The following is a 24,120-nucleotide window of genomic DNA, read 5'->3' on the forward strand; positions in this document are numbered from 1 at the left end:
CACTGTTTCCTAATGTCAAAGATAAATAAAGGAAACAAGAATAGATAAGTTTGTATTGAAACAGAAGCCTTTCATATCCAAATACTCTTTGCATAAGTATAAACATTTATAAATTGTTCTTCGGTAAAAATAAACTTTCAAGGGAAGAAGTCATATTAAATAGACCCATCATCATTAATCAGTTATTAACTAAAACAATGTACCTGGGGTCACAGTCCGGAGATACTTTAGATTTAGTAAGTGTTCTTTTATTCATTCAGCCAATGTTTGTTGAGAGACTAAAAGAGAGAATACAGTACAGGACCAGGAAGACAAAACTTTCTATTCAGGGAACTTACATCCCAGCAAGGACACAGAGAAAACATAAGTAAACACATTTTTGAAAATATATATTTGAAGATGGTTGAGACTATTACCTAGAAAATAAAAGATTAAAGTTAGAACAGTCAGTTCATAAAGGAGTTGACTCTTGTGTTGGGACCTCAGGGAACATTCCAAGAAGAGGGAACTTGAAATGTGAAGTCACTAAAGTGAAAATGAGCTAAAAGTTTTTGAGGAAGAGAAAGGCTTTGTGGCTGTAAGGTGGTGGGTGAGAGGGAGGGTGGGATGAGGTGAGGGCGGAGAGCAGCCAGGCCGGCTCGTGCCCTGTCCCGTGAGCCGTGACACAGAGACTGGAGGTTCTTTTCCTGCGTGCAGTGGTACTCCTGAAGGGTTTAAACTTGGGAAGAGACGTAGTAAAAAACAAGATCTCCTCCAGCCTAGAAAACCTCTCCACAAAAGTAGAAGAAAAAGAAAATTATTTTATTATTGGAAAAGTATTCAAGTAGAGTGTGACATATACAGGCAATCTGCTATAGAGGTTACGAAAACCGAGAGACCGCTCATGTAGCTGAGTGGAAGCATCCCATTACATTAGGGAGGGTTTGTAAGTTAGAGTCAGGTGATAAGTTAAGGCCATCTCATCCAGGAAACTGGGAGATCAGGTGTTATCTTCTTTGATGATTCCATTTCAAAAAGAGGAAGGTCAGAGTGAGACCATGGGGGGTGGTCTGAGGCGGTGGCAGTGGAGATGGAGAGAAAAGAATGGATTAAGGTTCATGTATTAGTCAGGGTTCTCCAGTGAAACAGAACTGATAAGGGGTGTGTGTGTGTGTGTGTGTGTGTGTGTGTGTGTCTACCTCTATCTCTATTTACCTATCTACCTATCACTATCTATGTGTATCTTCTTTCTATCTATCTACCTATCTATCTATCAATCTATTAATCTATCTATCTATCTATCTATCTATCTATCTATCTATCTATCGAGAGATATTTATTTTAAGGAATTGGTTTATGTAATTGTGGAGATTGGCCAGCCCAAAATCTGCACGGGTAGGCTGGCAGGTTGGAAACTCAGAAAAGAGTTGATATTGCAGTTCAAGTCTAACAGCAGTCCAGAGATAGAATTCCCTCGTCTTCAGCGGCTCTCAGCCTGTTTTCTCTGCAAGCCTTCAACTGATTCAACGAGGCCCACCCACAGTGTGGAGGGTAATCTGTTCACTCAAAGTCTGCTGATTTAAATTTTAATCTTATCTAAAAAATCAAAACAAAGCAAAACAAAAAAACCTTCACAGCAACATCCAAACTGGTGTTTGACCAAATATATGGGATTTGTGACCTAGGCAAATTGACACATAGAAAGGACCATTATTTTGGGGTATATTTTGGGGTAGGGCCAGCAGATTCTGCTTATATCCTAGAAGGTGAAGGAAAGCTGGGAATCTAAATGACTCCTAGGTTTTTGGCTTATGAATCTGGGTGGATGATGGTGCCATTAATGAAAAAGAGAATATTGGATGTTTGCTTATTAAATACCTTCATTTTTAGAGTAAAATTAAGATGGAACTACAGGTGAAAATTAAGTACATGAAATAAAAGTCAAGTAAGTACAAAAACCTCTGAAAGAAGGACACTACTCATGCACAAAGACTTATAAGCACCTTACCTTAAATGGCTGGTTACCAATTGCTTGGTTGACTGAATTTGGACAGTTAATAAGGGTTGACCGCTCCACAGTACAATCAAATGGCTGAAGTAGGAGGTGGAGGATAGATTTATTATTGAGATGGTACGAGCAAAACTCTGTAAAATGTGGAAGGTGAGTGTAGATAGGCAAGTAACCTGTAGAATAGCCAACACAAATTAATGTAAAGGACAATGGAACTGGGTCTACAGATATATATGGCAAAAATTTCAGAGTTTAATACCTTTGTAGATTAGAGGATTTACATTTGTGTATGTTACATTGTCAGAATAACTGTGTTTTTTTTTATGGATATGATTTTTTTTTAGATAATTTTATTTATTTTTATTGAAGTACAGTCAGTTACAGTGTGTCAATTTCTGGTGTACAGAGCAATGTCCCAGTCATGCATATGTATGTATGTATACACACACACACACATATATATACATATATATTCATTCATAATAGTCTCAAATATATATTCATTTTCATATTGTTTCTCATTAAAGGTTATTACAAGACATTGAATATAGTTCCCTGTGCTATCCAGAAGAAATTTTTTAAAATCTGTTTTTTTTATATATAGTGATTAACCTTTGTAAATCTCAAACTCCCAGATTTATCCCTTCCCACCCCATTTCCCCAGGTAACCATAAAATTGTTTAATTTGCGAGTCTGTTTTTGTTTTGTAGATGAGTTCATTAGTGTCCTCTTTTTTCTTTTCTTTTTTTCTTTAGATTCCACATATAAGTGATAACATATCAGTTTCTCTTTCTGGCTTACTTCTCTTAGAATAATGATCTCCAGGTCCATCAATTGTTGGTGCAAATGGCATTTTATTTTCCCATTTCCTGGGTTTTACTGTGAACAAAACAAAATATTATTAAAATTTTAATTGTATTACCAATGCAAAAAGTGACTTATTTTGTCACACAAAGATCAAGCTCAGGGAGGAATTCAGCTAGCTAGGAGGAGACTGGATTGACACTGCAAGTCCTGTTGACAAACGTCAACTCTAAAGATGCCAGAAGCAGATGTTCAGAGTTCAAACTCAATCAAGACTTGATTCCAAGAAATCAAACCAGCAGAAATGAGGAACCCAGCCAAGAAGCGCAGGCAGAGGTTCAAAGTAGCACTGAATCAGGAACCCAGGCAAAATAGAGGCAGGTCTCTAACAAGTGCGGGGCAAGAATAGATACAGCAGGAGAACATAATCTTTTGAGGCAAAGATCCATTATGATCTTAAGTTGATAGTCCAAGAACTCATCTCAGAGTGTAAGTGGTGCTAACCTCACAGGGGCGTCAAGGACAGTACGTGGAATTTGGCTTGTGAAGGTGTTTTGTAAACAGCAAAGGACTGTATTAGTGGCACTGTGATTACTTTGATTATTGCACTAGGATGACCCGGTTAAAAATAAGGAGCTCATTTAGCCGGACCCTCAAACATCTGCAAATACTATGCTGGCTCATTTTGAAAGAGCCACTTAAGTAGAAGGAATTTAGTCAAACATCACAAAAAGTGTTTAATTTGTACTTGTGCCACAAAAAGAAAGTTGAGTCAGTTCCTTTCATTTGTCTCTTAAAAAATAGACAGAAAGGAAAAAAAAATACTTTACATGATCAAATATGAATTTAATTTTGATTTAAGGGAAAAAAAATATGCTTACCAGATCCTTTTAGTCTTTATTTTATTTATTTATTTTGGCAAGAGGAAGTTGAGTTTTGCCAGCTAGCATCTATATACTACAAGCATAAACCATTTATACATATTTATTTAAATCACCAGACCCAAATCACAAGTATAAAAAACACTGTTACTTGTAAAGTACTCTCATAAATATTACTTTAAATGATAAATAAAAAATCTTACATTTATTTAACTTTTGCTGCAAACTTCACAAATTATTATACTTTTAAATGTATTTTTGTATCTTTTTGCTATACAAAAGTTAGATTGAATATCCTAACGAAATAGCATACTAGATTAAGTTACCTATTGTTGGATGGGAAACAAAACCAAATTCTAGTTGCCCCGAACCAGGCTACCCAGAAGGCATTTAGTTCCAAATTTGTTGGACATTAAATGAAGATAAAGTTTCATAAAACAAAGTTGTGTTTTTAAGTACAAAAAACCTTCCTAACGTTATTAGGATAATTGTGTATAAGTTTCAACTGTCTCAAAGAAGGTAGGGGTAGTCGGACTTCAGTATTCTATTCCAGAATATACAAGTATTTAATTTTATAAGCTTATTGTATTCGTACCCAAATTTGCTTTGCTCAGATGGGTATTATTTCTTCTTCTGTTATCTATCTTTTATGTTGACTCTACTACAATTCGTGTGCATTTAAGGCATCTGAGTCTTTTTATAAGGCTCCTCTTGTATGAATTAGGACATCTTGAGACTTTCCATCCGATTGCCATCAGCTGGCAGCCACATGCTCCCCAAGAGAGGCCCCTCAACCCAGTCTCTCTCTCCAGCCCCAGGGACCCCTCCCCCACCAGAAGGAGCTGGGTTGGCTTGGGCAGAGTCACCTTCACCTTTTTTCCCTGAGATCATTGGTATTTAGGGAAATGGAGACATTGGGAACTCTTGACCTAAAACACTGTCTTTGTCACATGCATGCATTTAAGCATCCTTTCTTTCTTTCTTCTTCTTTTTTAACAGACACAAGGCAATTTTTAATATATAATGAAGATCACAAGCGCTGCGTGGAAGCAGTAAGTCCCAGCTCAGTCCAAACTGCAGTTTGCAACCAGGACAACGAAGCCCAGAGGTTCCGATGGGTGTCTGCATCCCAGATTATGAGTGTTGCATTTAAATTATGCTTAGGGGTGCCATCAAAAACTGATTGGGTTCCCATCACTCTGTACGCCTGTGACTCGAAGAGTGAATTTCAGAAATGGGAGTGCAAAAATGACACGCTTTTGGGGATCGAGGGAGAAGATTTATTTTTTAACTATGGCAACAGACAAGAGAAGAATATTATGCTTTACAAGGGATCAGGTTTATGGAGCAGATGGAAGGTTTATGGAACCACAGATGACTTATGCTCTAGAGGGTATGAAGGTAAGAAGTGTGAGTTTTTTTTTTTTTTACCTTCCTATCAAATTTTTCTCATCCTCTTAGTTGAAAACTAATTTAAGAAACTAAGTTTATTCTTATTTATTCAGTACTAGAAATATTAGCTGATTACTTTTGTGTTTGGAACTATTCTGTATTTTGTGAGAACATGACAGTGAATCAATGTGATAAAAAAAAAAAAGTCCTGAATGATAACTTTAGCTATTAGTAATTAATAGGAAGACATTTCTTTTAACTTTTGTTAAGTTTTTCTTTTTTAACAATGGGTGACAATTTTTAGAAAGTAATTTTCACTGCTGTCTTTGACCTGAGGTCTTCCATTTACCATTATGTAATTGTAGTGATTAATGAATTTACCAAATGTTTCTTTTCCTTTGGTTTAAGTTATTCCTGAAGAAATGGTCCACAGAACAGTCTTTACCAATTCAGATTGCATAAAACAAAGTGTTGACAATTTGGGTTTCTAAGTGTGTCTAATTTATTTGTTACCTTATGGATATTTAAAAACTGTAATAATCAGGAAACTAGAAAAGCTGAGAAATTAGTTTGGGAATTAACATTCAGCATGTTTACTCCACTGTTTTAGAAAGTGGTAGCAACCAGTGGGGCAGGAAATAATTTGATATGTCATTGGTTCCCTCAGCTCTTGAAGGTTAAATACACTTGATCTTAGTCAAAAGGCCAAGAAGCGATTTCTTGAAGGTTAAATAAAATCAGGGTATCTAGTCTTCTCTCGTCTTGGCCAAATTTCATTCTCTGGTGGCCGCCTGAAAAAAAGATAAAATGAAAACAAAAAAGAACTTGAAGTTCTTTACAAAGGCTTCTTGAATCAGATGATGTTGTAACTACATTCCAGCTTTGGACACTTGGTTGCTGTAAAGGGTTATCTACAACGACCTCAAGGTCAGAGAAAGAGCTTGCCTTTTGGGACAGGGGTTTATCTGTTTCCAAAATCACTGTGTTACTGAGGCTGCAAAGAGTGGTTGAATTTAGCCCGTGGCAGCTACGCAGAGCGTGGGGGTTCAGCTCTTTGCAAGGTGATGATTTGTCAGCTTTGTTTTCCTTCTGTATTGTAGAAAGAGGAGGAAAGAGTGGGAAATAAAGAAGGCTGAGAAGGAGGGCTTGGAAAGAAGTGATCCCAAGGCATTTATTGAATGTAATATAGGTTTAGAAATTGTGTAAGAGGCAATCTAAGTAGCACAACGTTTCAGGAGATACTTACGGAAAATTGTAGGGCAGGACAACGATGAACCAAACTTGACTGGGTCAAATTCTGTAGATGGGACAATGGTCCTAATTGAAGAATTCCACACAAGGAAGATAGGTGCTAAGAGATTGGCGTTCTCATCTTATTTTAAAGACATCACTGAAGTTCTGTAGTCCCCTCCACTCCCTAACCCCACTTCCTGTTCTTCTGTTTGCTTTGAGAAAATTATGCATAGGATTTAGGATCATGGTTCTCAAACTTTAATATGCTTAAGAATCATCTGGAGAACTTGTTAAAGATACAGATCCCAAGGTCCCCCTCTCACCTTGATTCTAAATTAGCACATTAAGGGAAGGCGCTGGGTGGTTGGATGCAGATGGCTCCTCAACCACACTCTGCATACTCCCTAACTCTCCTCCAATACAAAGATATTCCTGCTAGAAGATCTAGTTTCCCAGAGTGATACTGGAATCTATTCACCGGGATATACATTAGATGCGAAGACAGTGCGAGAGGGTATATGTAGAGTCTCTGTCTCTCTAAAGAGAACGTGGGGGAGAAAACTGTCTGAGGCCAAGGATTTAATTTAGAATAATAGAATCAGATTTTGTAGACTTGGAAGGATGTGAGGGTTGTCTGGAAGTTTGGACCACAAGAGGAAGAGTCAACTGACTGCAGTGACATGATTTGTTTGTGACGTGGCTGGAGTGAAGGTTGGTCCCTTGGCCTCATCAGTGCTGTGTTTAATAAATCGAGTTCATCCTAAAAAGAGGCTGTTTCTGGTTGACATCTGTAAATCGAGCACTGACGGTTCCTTGGCTAACTTAATCCACAGTACAGCTCGCCCTAATGTGGTCTCATTGGGCTTTCTTAATATACAAAGGAATAATTATTACCGAATCCAGCATGTTCCTTATACAATCTGCGATTTGGAAAATTAGTCCTGTAACTTAGTGAAACCAAAGCTAGAATCACATTTTAAAGCTACCAACAGCTGGGCAGTGGCAAAAAAAAATGTAACTTTGAGGTAATTGAAAGTAAGCCTATCTTTTATGGAGGACTGAATACGTACAGTAAATAAAGGAAAAAGAGAAAAGTTGAAGACCTTACATTTGTCGTGCCCTTAACCTATGTTGGATGCTACATGGTTTACAAACTCCAAGTCATCTAGATGGCTTTTAAGATGTCTCTTAAAAACTTTTTAAAGTCATAGAATCTATGAAACTGAATTGAGAAGAGACGTTCCTCCCTGGAACAAAATCTGAATGTTGACTCTTGGCAAGGGACAAAGTACCTTACTGGAGAGGATGATTATCTCCAAAGGGGTGTCCCCACAAAGATAGGCTTTGAACACACTGGAGAACTTAGCTACTTGAGTGGTCTGGTTGTCAATGGAGATATGAACTTCTCTAATCCTTTTGGTTTAAGCCAAACCATAATCAACAGCGACTCTATATTTATTTCAATTTTCCTTTCTAGGTGAACCCAGAGCTTCCCCTTTTGATATGTTTGGACTCAAGTTTTTAAAAAAGACAAATATTGATTGTAGATGGTACCTAATGGTTTTGAGTGGCATCTTTACATGATGTGGATTAGAGATTTATATGCAAATTCCTTCCCTTTCTCATGGACGTTGTTGAGGGACCCAGGTGGAGGCTGGCTTGACTGGAAGTGGTTAGAAGGGCGTTAAGTTTTGACTGTGTGTTTGGGTTACACTGTTAATAGGTTATTTTTCAGTCTAGAGATTCAATCATTCTGTGATTCCAACCAAGAGGAAGGATGGCTTTTTCTTTATTTGGAGGAAATGCAGAAGTCAGAGCTGACTACTTTTGTGGCATGGGAGGAAAGAGGAAAAATCTGTGCCATAAGACAGCAGAAAGGAAGCAGTGCTTGAGTTATTCCTGAGGACAGGCTGCTGGATGTACTCAGCACAGGACTGCGGTAGAGAGAGAGAAGGGAAATAAAAAAGGAATTTCCTGCAGCGGGGGAGTACCAAGCGTGATGCAAAGTGTGAGACCCATTCTTGCGGCATCCTTCTGATTGGAAAGTCAACGTTCAGAAGGTTCACTTATGTTCTAAGTGAAAGTGGATGTGTCTCTTCTAGCCATGTACACACTCCTTGGGAATGCGAATGGAGCTGCCTGCGCTTTCCCATTCAAGTTTGAAAACAAGTGGTACGCGGATTGCACAAATGCGGGGCGGCCGGACGGATGGCTATGGTGTGGAACCACTACAGATTATGATGCTGATAAGCTATTTGGATATTGTCCATTGAAATGTAAGTAACTTTATCATCAGGAAAATGTTGACCCACTGAGTAGTGATAAGACCTTGTGTGCATCTTGGATATTTTTTCCTCAAAGTGATTTTCCACGTATTATCTCATCATACTCCCCCACAACCCTTTACAGATGTCATGGTCCTTCATTTTATAGTGGATGGAGTGGTCTCTGTTGGCTAAAGGTCAGAACACAGATCTTCTGACTTTCAGTCCTGGCTGCATCGAGCAACCTTTCAATTTTCACTACTTCTTTTCTTCAAATTTCACTGCTACTGAATTTTATTTTCTAAGACTTTAGGGCAAATTACACTGAATATGATGCAGTGTCTACCTAATACCAGAGGTGGCCAGGCCATTTCCCTCCTCTCCCCATTGATTTACCTTTATTAAACTATAAAGCAAAAGTAGAATTGGAACAACGCCACAGCATAGGGTTTGATGGAGAGAGAGCAATGGGGGGCGCTTCTGAATTTTGTGTCAGTGTCATGAAAAGGGCTCCTCACTGTGAAAATATGAGCAATGGTACTCTTCTAACATTTTATTTAATTTAAGCAGAGTATCATTTAATTTCACACAGCATCAATAGAAGTGCGTTATTTCTATGCTCAAAGCGTTTGTAATGTGAAAATTGAAGTATTATTGCAGTGATGCCAAATAAGTGCCATTGCATTCTTTTGATGGGAAGGGGTCAGAATGTAAGAATTCTTGACGTTCTTTCCACGCTCAGGGGTCTATAGAGAAGCAGGACAGCAGGTGCTGTGGCGTGTGGAGGAGGGCTCCGGGTCGGGAGGCAGGGATGGGGCTGGGGAAGGCGGAGGAGGACGGGTTGCTGCTTGCCTTCCCGCATCACTCCACGTGCTCCCCCTGCTGCCGCCTTCTCCTCTCTTCCTTTTCCTCCTCCTGAACTTCTTACCGCCTGGCCCCTGGCTCCTTCAGACTCCATGGATCAGAGCTCCTGTTTTCTGCTGTTATCTAGAATTCTCTCGGCTGCTGTACTCCAAGGGGCAGGTGTGGGGACAGAGCCTCGTGCGGTCCAGGACGGCTGTGAGACCATCTGCATTGCTTTCCACTAAACTTCCGGGACCACACATCCATACCATCACGTTATTCCAAGAATTATTGTAAAACTGTCCAATTAACCAAAATATTTACGTGTGTCAGGTTAAAGCCAGAATTCCAAGAATCATGCTTATGTATCTCTTTTGAATTGTAATCCCTAAACATCTCACTAAAATTCATTTGATTGCTTAGCCCCGTAGATTATTGTAATTCCTCTGTTCTAGGGGAAACATCCACGAAAACACATCGGGCTTCCCATGTAGACGGCGGTATTGCTCTCCCATTCTGGGGTGGGGTAAATGTATTTCCCTTTTATAACAACCTTTAGAGGTTTGATTCCCATGAAAGGTCTATAGATGTGAAAGGTTTATAGGTTATTAGATATCTGACCTCTGTGTTTTTTTTGCTGGAAGACAAGACAAAATTGAGCTTCCCCTCACCTCTAAGATAAAGGAATATTTCTTGTTCAGTGACTGAGGAGTATCTTTCTCCTTGACTTCATACGAATGGTATTTTCTGAATCTGTTATCATGGAGTTTCTTGGAGCTACATATCTCATGGGTCCCGTGATAACATCTGCCCTTACATGGTGTTGACAGAGGCATTGTTGGTCGCATGTATGATGTAACGAATTATTCACTGGAGGATGAGTGGCCCATCACTAATCCTAAAAAAATTCCCTACCTTGGATAGATGTGTGTTGGAGGAATAAATTATATTCTAGAATAAGCTTTCAGTCTTGCTTGTTACTTCCAAATTGTGTTTTCCGAGCAATTTATATATTTTGATTTTTTTAAATATAAAATGAAATAATTGTAAAAACTGGGGGGAAAAAACCTGTTTGATTTCAATATGCATTAAAATTTTTAAGCACATTTTATACATGCCATACCTTTCTTAAAGGGCTTTGCAATTTCCCCAAGTGTTTCATTGTCTTTGCTTTGTGTTCCTTTCAAAAGAACATTTTATTTTATATTCGCCTTAAACTGGCAGGTTCAATACAGGAAGATGAGGTCCCAGATGCTGACCTGGTGACACTAAATATTTGCTCTTCATTGTCCTTTGCATTGTTTATTGTAATGTTTTCCTTCTATTTAGACATTTATTTTCGAGTATCAGGAGAACAGGAAAAGGAAAAAGACCCCTTTCTCTCAATTCTCCATAGTTTGCGATTCTAGCTTTCAGTGTCAGGTGTGCTGATTTGTTGTGGGAATTGCAACAATCTGGGGAGATGTAGACTCAGCAAACCAATGCATTCATTGAAAAATAGGTTTGAATTCCCTCATTTAAAGAGCAAAATATACTTTTCTATAAATGAAGGGTCCTATTGCATTTCTTTCTTTAGTCATTTATATCCCTTTCCTTCAATCCTGGATGAAAAGAAATCACCCTTCCCCCTTTTTCCCCCTGCCTCACATTTTCTACCATATTACAAGCAAAACCTCCAAATTTCTAAAAATATTTATTTAAAACATCTCCATGTTCAAATAAACCTCCAGCCAGTCTCATCTGAATGATCTCGCTTCCAAGGAAAAGAATCCATTTGGATATTAAGTAAGGTCTCAGGTTACGGTAATTTAAATTTAACATTACTAACCCAAATTTATTTTTTATAGAAATGTATAATGATTTTATAGTTAAAATATCTCAGAAATTTCTATGCTGTTGCCTGAGTGAAGTTTTGACATATTTTTCTTCCTCTTTGGTGTTTCATAGACCACAAGTTTCATATCATAGTATGTGGTATGTGTAGGAAAAGGTCACTTGTCAGATACGAAGAATTACAATTATACACAATTATAGAATGTAGGTTGTGTACGGGAAACTATTCCATTTCTTAGCCAGTAGAATACTTCTCAAAATTTGAGAAGTTATGTAACTTCTCTCTTCCTTACAAATAAATAGGGTTATGGCTTCACGTGACTTGTTAAGTGGATTTTATATTATTTAAAAAGACAAAAGAGAAAATTTTATAACATGAAGCACACAAAAATATTTCATTTGTTAATTGATTTCCCAGACATCTTGTATGTCAAATGCTGTCAATAATATTTATCAAGCTATATTATTGATCTTTCGTAGAACACAGCCTAGTTTATAGAGTATATTGGAAACCATAAAATAGCAAAGAAAAAATAAGCTAAAAGAGTTTTTTTTTTCACTCTGAAGGAAGAAAAACTAACAATCAACATCTATTATTGCCAGGAGTTACTATATTTAATATATTCTAGAGATGAGAGAATGAGACTCCAGAAGTTAGCAGTTTAACTCAGGTCAAATCACGAGTGAGTGACAGTGCCTGGAGGTGCTGGATTCCGTGGAATCCATGACCTTCCCCTCTAATGTCTGTGTCTTTGATCTAAAAAGACCAGACTAGAATGTTCAGGCCAAATACTCATTGCTGAGAGAAGACATGTTTATTTTCTCTCCTCCTTTTATTTTTATTTTTTTCCTAGGTGAAGGCAGTCAGGCTGGTACCTCTATGTCTTTGCATTTGCCTCACTTCCCAAGTCATCTGATCTCAAAAGTCCTAATGGAAAAATAGAGTGTTTTCCTTCCTTTCTATAGGCACATGAAACAGACTGAACGTGGTCAGTCCTTTGAAAACTCCCCCTCTTCATTTCAGGAGTGAGGAAAGTCTCATAGTCACTCGAAAACTAAGTAAAAGAAAGAAAAGACAGAAAAGAACTATAATGTTTTAGGCACTAAATAATGCTTTTAAATAATACCGAGATTGTTTAAAAAATATTGTTCCCTGAAAGTCTTTTCCATGCATAATGCAGCCAATTCCTTTGGACTTCTTTTACAGTTGAGGGCAGCGAAAGCTTATGGACTAAAGATCCACTGACCAGCATCTCCTACCAGATAAATTCCAAGTCTGCTTTAACTTGGCACCAGGCGAGGAAGAGCTGCCAACAGCAGAATGCTGAACTCTTGAGCATCACAGAGATACACGAGCAAACATACCTGACAGGTAATGATGTGAAAAGAAAACAAAATTGTGAGTGGGGTCATGATTATTTTATTTCTAGAGAGTTTAAAGCAGACAGCACGAGTAAATATGGACATCATGATAGAGTCAGTCCTGAACAGATGGTGCTGAGGGTGTGACAAATTTGCACCCTGAAAAAGACACTCGGGATGGCAAATAGGTGTCATCTCATGAGCCAGCTTTCTTCTATCAGTTGTGACAGGCTCCAGGACCTGGGCTGAGAAAGATTCTGAGGATTAATCTCAGCTCAAAGTAGAAAATGCCACGATGAATTAGTGATGCCGTTCTGGGACACAAGGCATGGGTACCATGCTGGTCAAGAAGGCTAGTTCTAACCTGAGGTCCCAGGTTTTCCATTAGCATCAGAGAATTTAATATGATTCAATGAAATGCTGCCACCACAAGCAGGAACAAGTAAAGAGCTGTCTTTGTTGTCTCCTGTCTCTTCAACTCCAGACTCTATGGGTACTCAGGTCTTACTGATTCTCTTTCCACAATGTTTGTTTGTTTAAGCATTTGTTCTTATAAGATTGTGAAGATTTAAAGAGCTAATGTTTTGCTTGAGATCAGTTTTAGCTTCTGAAATCCACACTTGGGGACCAGGGAGATTAGGACCAGACATGAATGTGGGAGAACGAGCACCCCCTCTTCCCCAGAACCCCCTCCCTGCCAGTTCACCCTGACACTGCTGCTAGCTTAACAAGGCTCTGGTCCAATGGCCACCGTGTTCAAAAAGCCCATAGTGGCTTCTCATTTCGTATCAAATAATTAGCGACACACCTTTGCCTGGCATTCAGAGGTGGCCGTCTGTCCGCTCACTGCTGTTCCCCTTCATGCATTTCACAGTCTTGACAAAAGAAAGGTTTGAAGTTCCTCATCTTTGCCACACTTTCTTGCCTCCACATCTGTTCCCCTGTCACTTCTTGTCCCTGAAGTTCCCCAAATTTTATACGGTTGAAATGCAGTGTTTTCCATTTCCATCTGCATTTCTCTTACTTGTTTACCAATTTTATGACAGTTACTTACATATGTCCCACTTCCCCAAAACACTATACATACAATCTTTTTTTATTCATTCATTCATTCAACAGGATGGGTGGCGTCTGTGTGTAAAGCATTATGCTAGATCCTAGGGACATGATGGTAACCAAAGCCAGGCACGTCCTGTCCACGTGGAGCTTAAAGTCCAGTGGGGAAAACAGACATAGACAAGAAGACAAGCAAGTAGATACGAGTTATAGTTGAGTGCGGTGCAGAAAGCCAACTGAAGGCTGTGTGGAGAATGGACTCGAGGGTCAGACGGCTGAAAATGAGGCACGTCTTGTGAATAGTGATGTCCTCCCCACCCCAAAGAGGCTCACACAGAACCTTCCAAGGAAGACAGTTCAGTGGATGTTTGCTGACTGACAGATGATGACGCAGCACCAGAAAAGTACTTGGGAATTCAGCCTCACGTTTGGACGTGTGGTCAGCTTGTGGCGAGAAGACAGTTAAGAACAATATGAAGTTGCTTATTCATCAAACAGGGAACGTTGTTAACGTAAAGATGCCTAAGTGCAAACCCCAGAGACTAGATCAGTAGGTGTGATGTGGGGCCAAGGAATCTGCACGTTGTCAAATTTCCAGGGGATTCGGGGGCAAGTGGTTGGGGGACCACACTTGGCAAAGCATTCTGTCAGTTCCTGCTGTGTTGGCAATGCCTACGGATTCTGTCTGATGACACTAGGCAGCAGAGTGCTGGAGTGTGGACTCAGGAGTCTGCCTGCCTGGGTCCCGGCTCTGTGAAGCCAGGAGACCCTGGGGGGATGGCCTGAGGCGTCTCTGCTGCAGTGATGTCATCTGTTAGGGGGGAGGGTGTGTGAGCCGGTACAAGGGACAGAGCGTGCCCCCAGCCTTGCCTCATCATCTAGGGCTCCGCTTTCTCCAACTCTTTTTGGATGATACGCTTTGTCAACTGGAACACATTTCTCCTATAAGTAATTATGTTTTAAATTGAATTTGAAGATGTTTATTGCATTCTATTTTAGGTGGGTGAAAAAATGGTGACAGGCATTTATTTAACACAATCCTGTGAAATATACCGAGCGTTCTTGGGTAAGAAAGATTTTTCTACTCCTAGTCTGAGGACTTAATCATGAAAACTGGCCCCACTCGAATGAAACCTTCCCTGCAATAGCTATGCACCAGGTATAACACTGAACATTTTTCTCCTTTCGGTGTAGGCTGCAGGCCACCATCTTCTTTCAGCTATTATTAAGGAAATTGATGATGGAAAAGCAATGGGACCCCACTGTGGGCATTCGTAAACTCAGAGATGGGTTTATGCCTCCATCTGCTGGGTTATTCTGTTTTATGTTGGTCTTTGGGGTCTTTGCATGTAATATAGGGACAAAGTACAGGGTGATCAGTATTTACAACCATGTATTTGAAAAACAAGTAAGAAGAGAAGAAAGCACAGAAAGAGACAAAACTAAATTTGTGTCGATGATGATGGAAAAGAAAGGATGCATTGAGATAATCCTGGTGTGACTGGCACTGGCTTGCATAGGGGGGGAGAAAAATCTGTCAGAGTTGTGTTGAAATGGTTTCACTTGGCTTCTTTTCTTTTTTTTTTTTTAAGAATCTGTTTGTGGATTGTGTTATCTTGAGTCTTTCGAGTTTTCCTTGTTTTCTGGCTTCCTGGAAACCAAGGGGCAGAGCACAGGTTACCTTTGAACTCTCTTGCCTGGCTGCTTAGCGGGAGGGGGCCATCTGGGCAGAGGCTGTGCCCCATCTCCATGCATCCTGCCCCGGCCCCCTGCTGTCAGGCTCCGGCTGCAGGAAATGCTTCCCTAATCAGCAAGGGCTATTATTCTGTCCGTTGGGAGAGCAAACAAGCCCTGCAAGATTGGGAGGCTGAGTTCATCTCAAATACTTATTTGAATCTTATCCAAGCCTCCAGAATTTCAGTCAGCACATTTTAACTGAAAGCTGACTAGAAATGACTTCTCGAATGAGATTTGTAGTATTTCCTGCTTTGCTTTAAGTCAAAAACACCACGCGTTAGGAGCCAAAAAAGTCTGATAGGGGAATTTCAAAAATAAAACTGAATTTTGTTTTTCTGGAGAGAAGATATTCATGATGTTTGGGATCTATTGACATTTATGGAGGAAGTATCTAAAAAGAAAATCATGATGTGGGTGAGGGGGATTGTGATCGACTCCATTTTGGGGAAATATGCCAGTATAATTTTTTAAAAAGCACAAATAGCCTTTAAATATTTATGTGAGACTTTTGAGGAGTAAATTTCATATTTTGAAAAAGTGTAAGCCTCTTTTATGACTCTGAGATCAAACAGCTGTTGTGTGCCAGACACCGAGCTTTATTTCCAAGGCTGACACCAACCTCGTAAATGAGTATTACTGTCCTTACTTCATAGATAAGTTAAGAGACTAGGAGGGAGAAGTTACAAATTTTGCCTAATGCCGCGTATTCAGAAAGTAACTCGGTTGTAATTCAGCGCTGTCTTTCCATTACACTCTGCCCAGGTCTCGCTGAAAAGTAACTGGGAATCTGGTGGTCCCCAAAGCACTAAACAGAACACTTAATTTAGATGTCAACAGCTCCTTGCTCCAGTAAATTTATCCTAAACTGGCAATCTGATTTCACATAATCTCCTGGGCTCATGGTTTCTGCCCAGTAGCCAATTCTTCCATCACCCATGATCATTTCATCATCTTCTCTCCTATTTCTACCCTCAAAAACGTTGGGACACGCTTCTGAATCCTCCATTCCTGAATCAGATTTATAACCACGTATGCACAGGATTTATATTTACAGAACTGAAATAAGATATAGGAAGTGAAATTGGCTTGTTACTCTGATTGTTTTCGCCAGCTTCCTGTGGTGCTGGTTGGAGAACAAATTGGACCACAGGATAGAGAAGAAAAATACAGTGTAATATTGGACATGAAACCGTCTTCTCTTATAACTAAGGTCAAAAGTAGGTATAAACTGTTTTAGACAATACATGCAGGAAAATTAAAAATTAAAAAGTTTAGCATGTGGAACTGATTATTTACATAATAACACTAAAATTTTAGTCAGGTTCTTTATAAAATTACAAGCACATTAGAGAAAAAAAGTGCTCATTACCTTTAAGTGATATATTTAACACAAAGTTTGAATTTTGTTTCTAAATCACACTTTTTGCCAACCCTAATTCAACATGGAGTAGTAATAATAATAGTAACACCATGAATAATAGTGATTGCAATAGCTTATATTTTTGGGGGCATATACTGTGTGCTAGACCCTGTTTTAAGAATTATTACTTAATTTAATTCTTCAAAACAAACTCAGGAGTACCTAGAGTAGATGAGGAATGTCAAAGAATAGATAATTGCCTTAAAGACCTTTCATCTTTTTCTCATCATGCCAAACACAGTAATTTCATTGAGCAATCTCAGACAAAATCTAATTTAATTCTTCCTACAGTCAGTGAATTATTTAGAGTTTTAAAAACTTAGATATGCTTATTTTATTATAAGTTTTTAAAAATATGAGAGAATTTGATTTTTGGGAACAGCTATATTTGACATTTTTGAAATGCTACTTTCAGAATCATTTCCTCTGGTATACCCCTCTGTAAGTATGGAGATAATTATTCTTCAAGTTAGTACAGTGTTTAAGAATTCAAAGAAATTATAGGTCAGTACCCCTAATGAAGATAGATGCAAGAATCTTCAACAAAATATTAGCAAACTGAACTTGAGAACACATTAAAAGGATCACACACCATGATCAAGTGGGATTTATTTCAAATGCAAGGAAGATTCAACACCCACAAACCAATCAATGTGATACATCACATTAACAAAATGAAGAATATAAATCAAATGATCATTTCAGTAGATGCAGAAAGAGCATTTAATGAAATTCAACATTAACTTATGATAAAAACTCTCAACAAAATGGGTATAGAGGGAACATACCTAAACATAATTCTGGCCGTATATGACAAGCGCATGGCTAACATCATACTCGGTGAAAAGCTTAAAGCTTTTTCTCTAAGATCAAGAGCAAGACAACGATGCTAACTCTCACCACTTTTATTCAACATAGTATTGGAAGTCTTAGCCATAGCAATTAGATAAGAATAAATAAATGAAAGAAATCCAAATTAAAAAGAATTAAAATTGTCACTATTTGCAGAGGACATGATACTAATCCTAAAGATGCCACCAACAAACTTTTAGAACAAATACATGAATTCAGTTAAGTTGCAGAATACAAATTAACATAAATAAATATATCTGTTGGATTTCCCTACACTAACAATGAACTATCAGAAAGAAAAACTGAGAAAATAATCCCATTTATAATCACATCAAAAAGAATAAAATATCTGGGGATAAAGTTGACCAAGAAGGTAAAAAGACCTATACTCAGAAAACTATAAGACATTGATGAAAGAAATTGAAGATGACACAGAAACAAATGGAAATATATATCACTCCTGTGGAAGAATTATTATTGTTAAATGATGATACTACCTGAGGCAATCTACAGATTCAGTGCAATCCCTATCAAAATATCAATGGGATTTTTCACAGAACTAGGGCAAACAATTCTAAAGTTTGTATACGAACACAGGATACCCTGAATAGCCACAAAAATCTTGAGAGAGAAGAACAGAGCTGGAGGTAACATTTTCCAGACTTCAAACTATATTACAAATCTATAGTAATCAAAACAATATGCTACTGGCACAAAAACAGACACAAAGATTCATGGAACAGAACAGAGAGCCCAGAAATGGACCCACACTTATATGGTCAGTTAATCTATGACAAAGGAAGCAAGAATATACAATGGGGAAAAGACAGCCTTTTCAATAAGTGGTGTTGGGAAAACTGGACAGCCACATGCAAAATGATCACACTGGACTACTCTCTCACACCAGGCACAAAAATAAATTCAAATGGAATAAAGACTTAAATGTGAGACCTGAAAGCATAACACTTCTGGAAGAAAACACAGGCAGTATGCTCTTTGAATCATTCTCAGCAGTAGTTTTTTGGATATCTCCTCAGGCAAGGGAAACAAAAGCTAAATAAACAAATGAGACTATATCAAATTTAAAAAGCTTTTGCACATCAAAGGAAACTATCAACAAAATGAAAAGGCTGCCTACTGAATGAGAGAAGACATTTGCAGATGATATATCCGATAAGGAGCTAAAATCCAACATACACAGGGAACCCATACAACTCAACATCAGAAGTCTGGGGAAAAAAAAACAGAACAACTTGAATAGACATTTTTCCAAAGAAACCATACACATGAAAAGATGCTCAATATCACTAATCATCAGAGAAATGCAAATCAAAACTGCCATGAGATACCACCTCATTTGTTAGAATGGCTGTTATCAAACAGACATCATTGTAAATCAACTCTACTTCAATTAAAAAAAATAGACAGCACATCAACAGATGATTGGATAAAGAAGTTGTAATAGATTCATACAAGGAAATACTACTCAGCCATGAAAAAGAATAATGCCATTTGCAAAGCCAGAAAGAGAAAGAAAAATACCATATAAACCTCCCAAGGTATATAAAGTACCCATGTGTGAGAGCTCTGCTAACTCAGACTTCTTTTTTCTAGGAACACCTGATAAAGGTAAGTGAATCTGAATTAATTTTCACTGATTTTTACATGCCAGCATTTAATTTCATCCCATGTTTATTATTTTATTTAAAGAAATTATACAGTAAGGTTTACTTTTCAGTAAATAACTCCAGCTCATTAAGCATCAACGTAACTAATCAGTATCAACCTAGTCAATATCCTCAAGTGGCTTCTCCCTCCGCAAGGGCCTCTCTGTCAGATGCTGAGAAAGCTAAGGACAGCATTCAGATTACATGTTCTCTAAGAGAGTGATCTGTGCTTGGCATTGGAGTGCAATAAATGTGAGGTGTGATTTTGGGGGGCATCGAGTGAGTGGAATCCCCATTCATTTGAATTTGTAACATGAATGTGGGTATATAGAAGCTAATGAAAAATTGGGGAAAACGTGAGTGAATTTGGATAGCTTAGTTGGCTACATCAGAGCTACAGAGTCTGGGATTTGATATTATAAGGACCTAGGTTTAGATTTCAGCTCTGCACATGACATCTAAACTCTTTGAGTGTCAAGTCCCTCGTGTATACAGTGGAGATGGCAGAACCTAATCAGAGTTTGTGAGGATTAAAAATGAGCAAAAACAGTGTGCTGAATAAGTGGTTATTCTCACCATTGAAAAGATTTGACTGGGGAGTCTTATCCTCTGAGAACAGTAAATATGAAGTGCCCTATTTATGTTTACCAGCATGTGCAGACACTTCAGGTTGGTATTTATTTAACACAAAGGATAGTTTCTTTTTCCTTAACTCTTTCTTCATCAACTGAAAACAATGTGGGGAGGGCAGAGAATCCATGGCTTTTTAATGGTTGACTGAAACATTATGCTACACACCAGAGACTGACACAACATTGTAAACTGACTATACTTCAGTAAAAAAATTTTTTAAAGTTATAGATAATAATAGTGTTTAACATGGACTGAAGTTCCATGTTGCTTCAGTTTTTTTTTTTAATTTCACATCAGGCCTTACACACAGTTTGAAACCTTGTAATTATGATTTATTAACTGCCTCAATAAAGTGTTGTTCATGGCAGCATAAGCACTTAGGGTTCAGATTTTAGTCATCACCTTAATGAGGAAAACATTTGATTTTTAAAAATGTCATTGAATAAAATTCTTCATGTAAATTCTGAAATATGAAGTCAGGGTAATAACTTATTAGAGTGATAGACTGAAATATCTATTAAACTTTTTCATGATAGAAAACTGTGACTTTCATATAAAATAAATTTTACTTTTACTCTAAAATGAAGTAAAAAATCTTATTTGACGATAGAGTCTTATCCAAGTTGGAAGCACATTCGTTCCATCCTACAGTAAGTGGTACAGATGACGGGGCTGAAGCCTGGTCACACCTAGATTAGAACCTTAGCAAGAATGTTACCAGTTTACCTGTATCCTCACGTCAGTCTCTTTACCTGCCGATGGAGGTAACAGTTATACTCAATTTCGGTTGTTAGGAGAATCAAAGGAGACGTGCTAGGCATGAGTTTCATGGCGTCCCTCTAATACCTTTTGATTCAAGCACTCAATTCTGAGTTTGATTTCACTGTCTTTTCTGAATGTCAGTTTCATTTTGCTTTTGCTTTTGTCATATAGGATTAACCAGTACCTTGACGTCAGGACTCTGGATTGGACTGAACAGTCTGAGTTTCAACAGTGGATGGCAGTGGAGTGGGGGCAGCCCGTTCCGATATCTGAACTGGTTACCAGGTAGGCTAAAACTTGTCTGATTAACCAGGTACGATTAAGCTGGCTGAAGTCATCTAAATTTAATTTACCTGGATGCCATGGAAACCTTCGTCATCTCACATGTAGACCTCAAAGAGGAGAGCTGGCAGACTTCATCAAATACAGTCCATTTCTCACCTTGTTTTGACATCTGTCAACTAGATTTGAATATGCTAAAACTATAATATATATAGTTATTCCAGCTTTCTGGGAAAAGAACTTGTCTGGAAGGATTATCACACAAATCAATGTAAGACTGTTAAAGTGTATATTCTTGGTACATCCTTCATTTGCTAGGTGTTTTGTTCAAAAATTTGATTTTATATTTATGAAAGATATATAATGCTATATAGTATATTCAAAGATTTTATAAATATTTATTTATATCTACACACATTATGAATTTGATAAATTTAAATTTGAGGGGAATGGAGCTGGAGAATTTCTCATTATCTTGACCCATGAGATAGTTGCAATATTTCTGCCTATTATAATGATCTTAAGGTCTACAGGAACACCATTTTCTCCTGTTTTGAATCAAATAGAGTTGGGCTAAAAATAGTATCAGTCACAGATTGTAATATTCCATACTAGCATAATAATTCATTAGCAGTTTTGTTGACAAGTCATAGTTGATCTGTAGGAAAACACAGGGGATGATCAAGTCTTCAATAACTTTACAGGTTTTTGAAGGATAGAAAATGCTCTGAACTAATTATTTCTACATTATCATAACACTGAGGTAACAGAACATAAAAGAAGACTAAATAATAAAGATGTTTTACAAATATGGTAATTATTGAGAGTAAACAAAACGACAAGTGATGATGAAAGATCTTCATCTTATTGGCCCATATCAATCATTGTTAGTAGCCGCTTAAGGCACTGAGATGAATATGATTCTAAACTCCCTATCCACACCCCTATTTCGTACTAATCTTGATTTATGAAGAAAGAGTGCAGTTAAGGATTGGTGATGTCTACCTAGTTGTGGGAGAGGATGGGTCACATCTTCATTTACTAGTTCTGCTGTGGAAAACACTGATGTGGTGGTTCTTCATATGGTCAGACTTCTTTTTTAAAGCCATTGAGTGGTTTTTGCTTTTGCCTTAGAAAATTAAACTCTCCAGTTGTGGAGAAAAGGGAACCCTCCTGCACTGTTGGTGGAAATGTAATTTGGTGCAACCATTATGGAAAACAGTATGAAGTGTCCTTAAAAAACTAAAAATAGTGTTAACATATCCAGCAATCCCACTTCTGGGCATATATCTGTAGGGAAGTCTAATTTGAAAAGATACATGCACCGTAGTGTTAATAGCAGCACTATATATAATAGCCAAGACATGGAAGCAACCTAAATGTCCATGGACAGATGATTGGATAAAGAAGTTTAGGTATGTATATGCAATGGAATATTACTCAGCTGTGTAAAAGAATGAAATAATGCTATTTGCAGCAACATGGTTGGACCTAGAGATTAACATACTAAGTGAAGTAAGTCAGACAGAAAAAGACAAATATTATATGATACCACATATGTGGAATCTAAAATAATAATACAAATGAACTTATTTACAAAATAGAAACAGACTCACAGACATAGAAAACAAACTTATAGTTACCAAAGGGGAAAGGAGGAGGAGGGATAAATTAGATGTTTGGGATTTGCAGATATAAACTATTATATATAAAATACATAAATCACAAAGTTCTGCTGTATAGCACAGGGGACTATATTCAATAGCTTAATATAGCCTATAACGAAAAAGAATATAAATACACATATGTGTGGGAATCACAATGTGGTACACCAGAAACTGACACAACCTGGTAAATCATCTATACTTCAATAAAAAAATAAGCTTTCCATTTTCTGTATTAGTAACTTATGGTATTAAAAAGAAAAACTTTGATATAAATAAATAATATTCAGTATATGCTGAAACATGAGAGGGAATTTTTAAAGAATCTATGTTGTTCATTTTTTTAATTGAAAAAATGTTTTTCTTGAAGTATAGTCAGTTTACAAAGCTGTAGCAATTTCTGGTGTGCAGCACAATGCCTCAGTCATGTAGGAGCATACATATATTTGTTTTCATATTCTTTTTCACCAGAAGTTACTGCAAGATATTGAGTATAGTTCGTATGCTATACAGTATAAACTTGTTTATCTATTTTATATATACTAATTAGAATCTGCAAGTTGATTAGATTTTTACTATGAAATTTGACTTTCGGTGTAGTCTTTCAATGCATGATGGTTACAGGGCTGTCAGCTAGACGCCTCTGGAATATGAGAGGTAAACATGGCTGCAAGAGAATTTAAGATGTGCTTTTTACGTGTAAAAATTTGATTTGTCTGACCGTTCACTCAGTCAAATTAAACTGGAGAATGCCAGTTGGCTCTGTCAGACCATTAGAGAACAATAATCATTTACTGGGGGACTAAAGTTTATTCTTTGCTGCTTAATTATTGTACCTTGTTAGGCAGGCCACTTTATTACTCAGTTTTGAAGTTATTATTGTAATATTTAACCACTTTCATTCTAAGAGTTCAGTGAGAAAAATGAGGGGTTAACTTCAGTGAGGAATAAAATAGGACTATTAATGAGAAAGGAAAAAGAAATGTCTTTTCTTTTTAAACCAAGTTCCTGAGAAGTAGGTACAAGATTAAATCACCTTCTGAAGTAATATAAGAGTTTCTTCAAATGAAAATTAGAAACTTTGTGGAACATTAGAAGTTGTTATTGTATAAATTGTTGGATCAAGTATTCAACTGAGTACTTACATCTATTAAAATACATTTACATTTGAAATGAGAACATTTTACACAGATAATATAGACTATGAATTCGAATATTTAACTATGGCAACTATTTAAAGGCAACTACTTGATATATTAAAATTGGTAATGGTGTTCTGTTGATAAATAACTCTATGATTTACTAGCTCATATATTCATGAATAACCATTAGCTATAAAATATATTGTTTCTTGAAACTAGAAAGCTTCTTTTTAGTACTGATACCTGATCTGTTAGTTCAGTTACACCGTGAGTTTGGTCATAATATCAACACATTTTAAAAAA

At 37.4% G+C, this 24,120-nt stretch overlaps 1 protein-coding gene across 1 annotated transcript in view; it reads left to right on the forward strand.

Moving 5' to 3' along the window:
* MRC1 (mannose receptor C-type 1) overlaps positions 1–24,120 on the forward strand; it is a 90,786-nt gene that overhangs the window by 7,480 nt on the left and 59,186 nt on the right. Inside the window, exons 2-5 of the mRNA XM_006216770.4 lie at positions 4,675–5,076; positions 8,403–8,576; positions 12,448–12,612; positions 20,901–21,014. Coding sequence (XP_006216832.1) covers positions 4,675–5,076; positions 8,403–8,576; positions 12,448–12,612; positions 20,901–21,014 — 855 coding nt within the window. The remainder of the gene's footprint in view (positions 1–4,674; positions 5,077–8,402; positions 8,577–12,447; positions 12,613–20,900; positions 21,015–24,120) is intronic.

This window comes from Vicugna pacos, chromosome 35 (genome assembly GCF_048564905.1).
Source record: "Vicugna pacos chromosome 35, VicPac4, whole genome shotgun sequence".
Lineage (NCBI taxonomy): Eukaryota > Metazoa > Chordata > Mammalia > Artiodactyla > Camelidae > Vicugna > Vicugna pacos.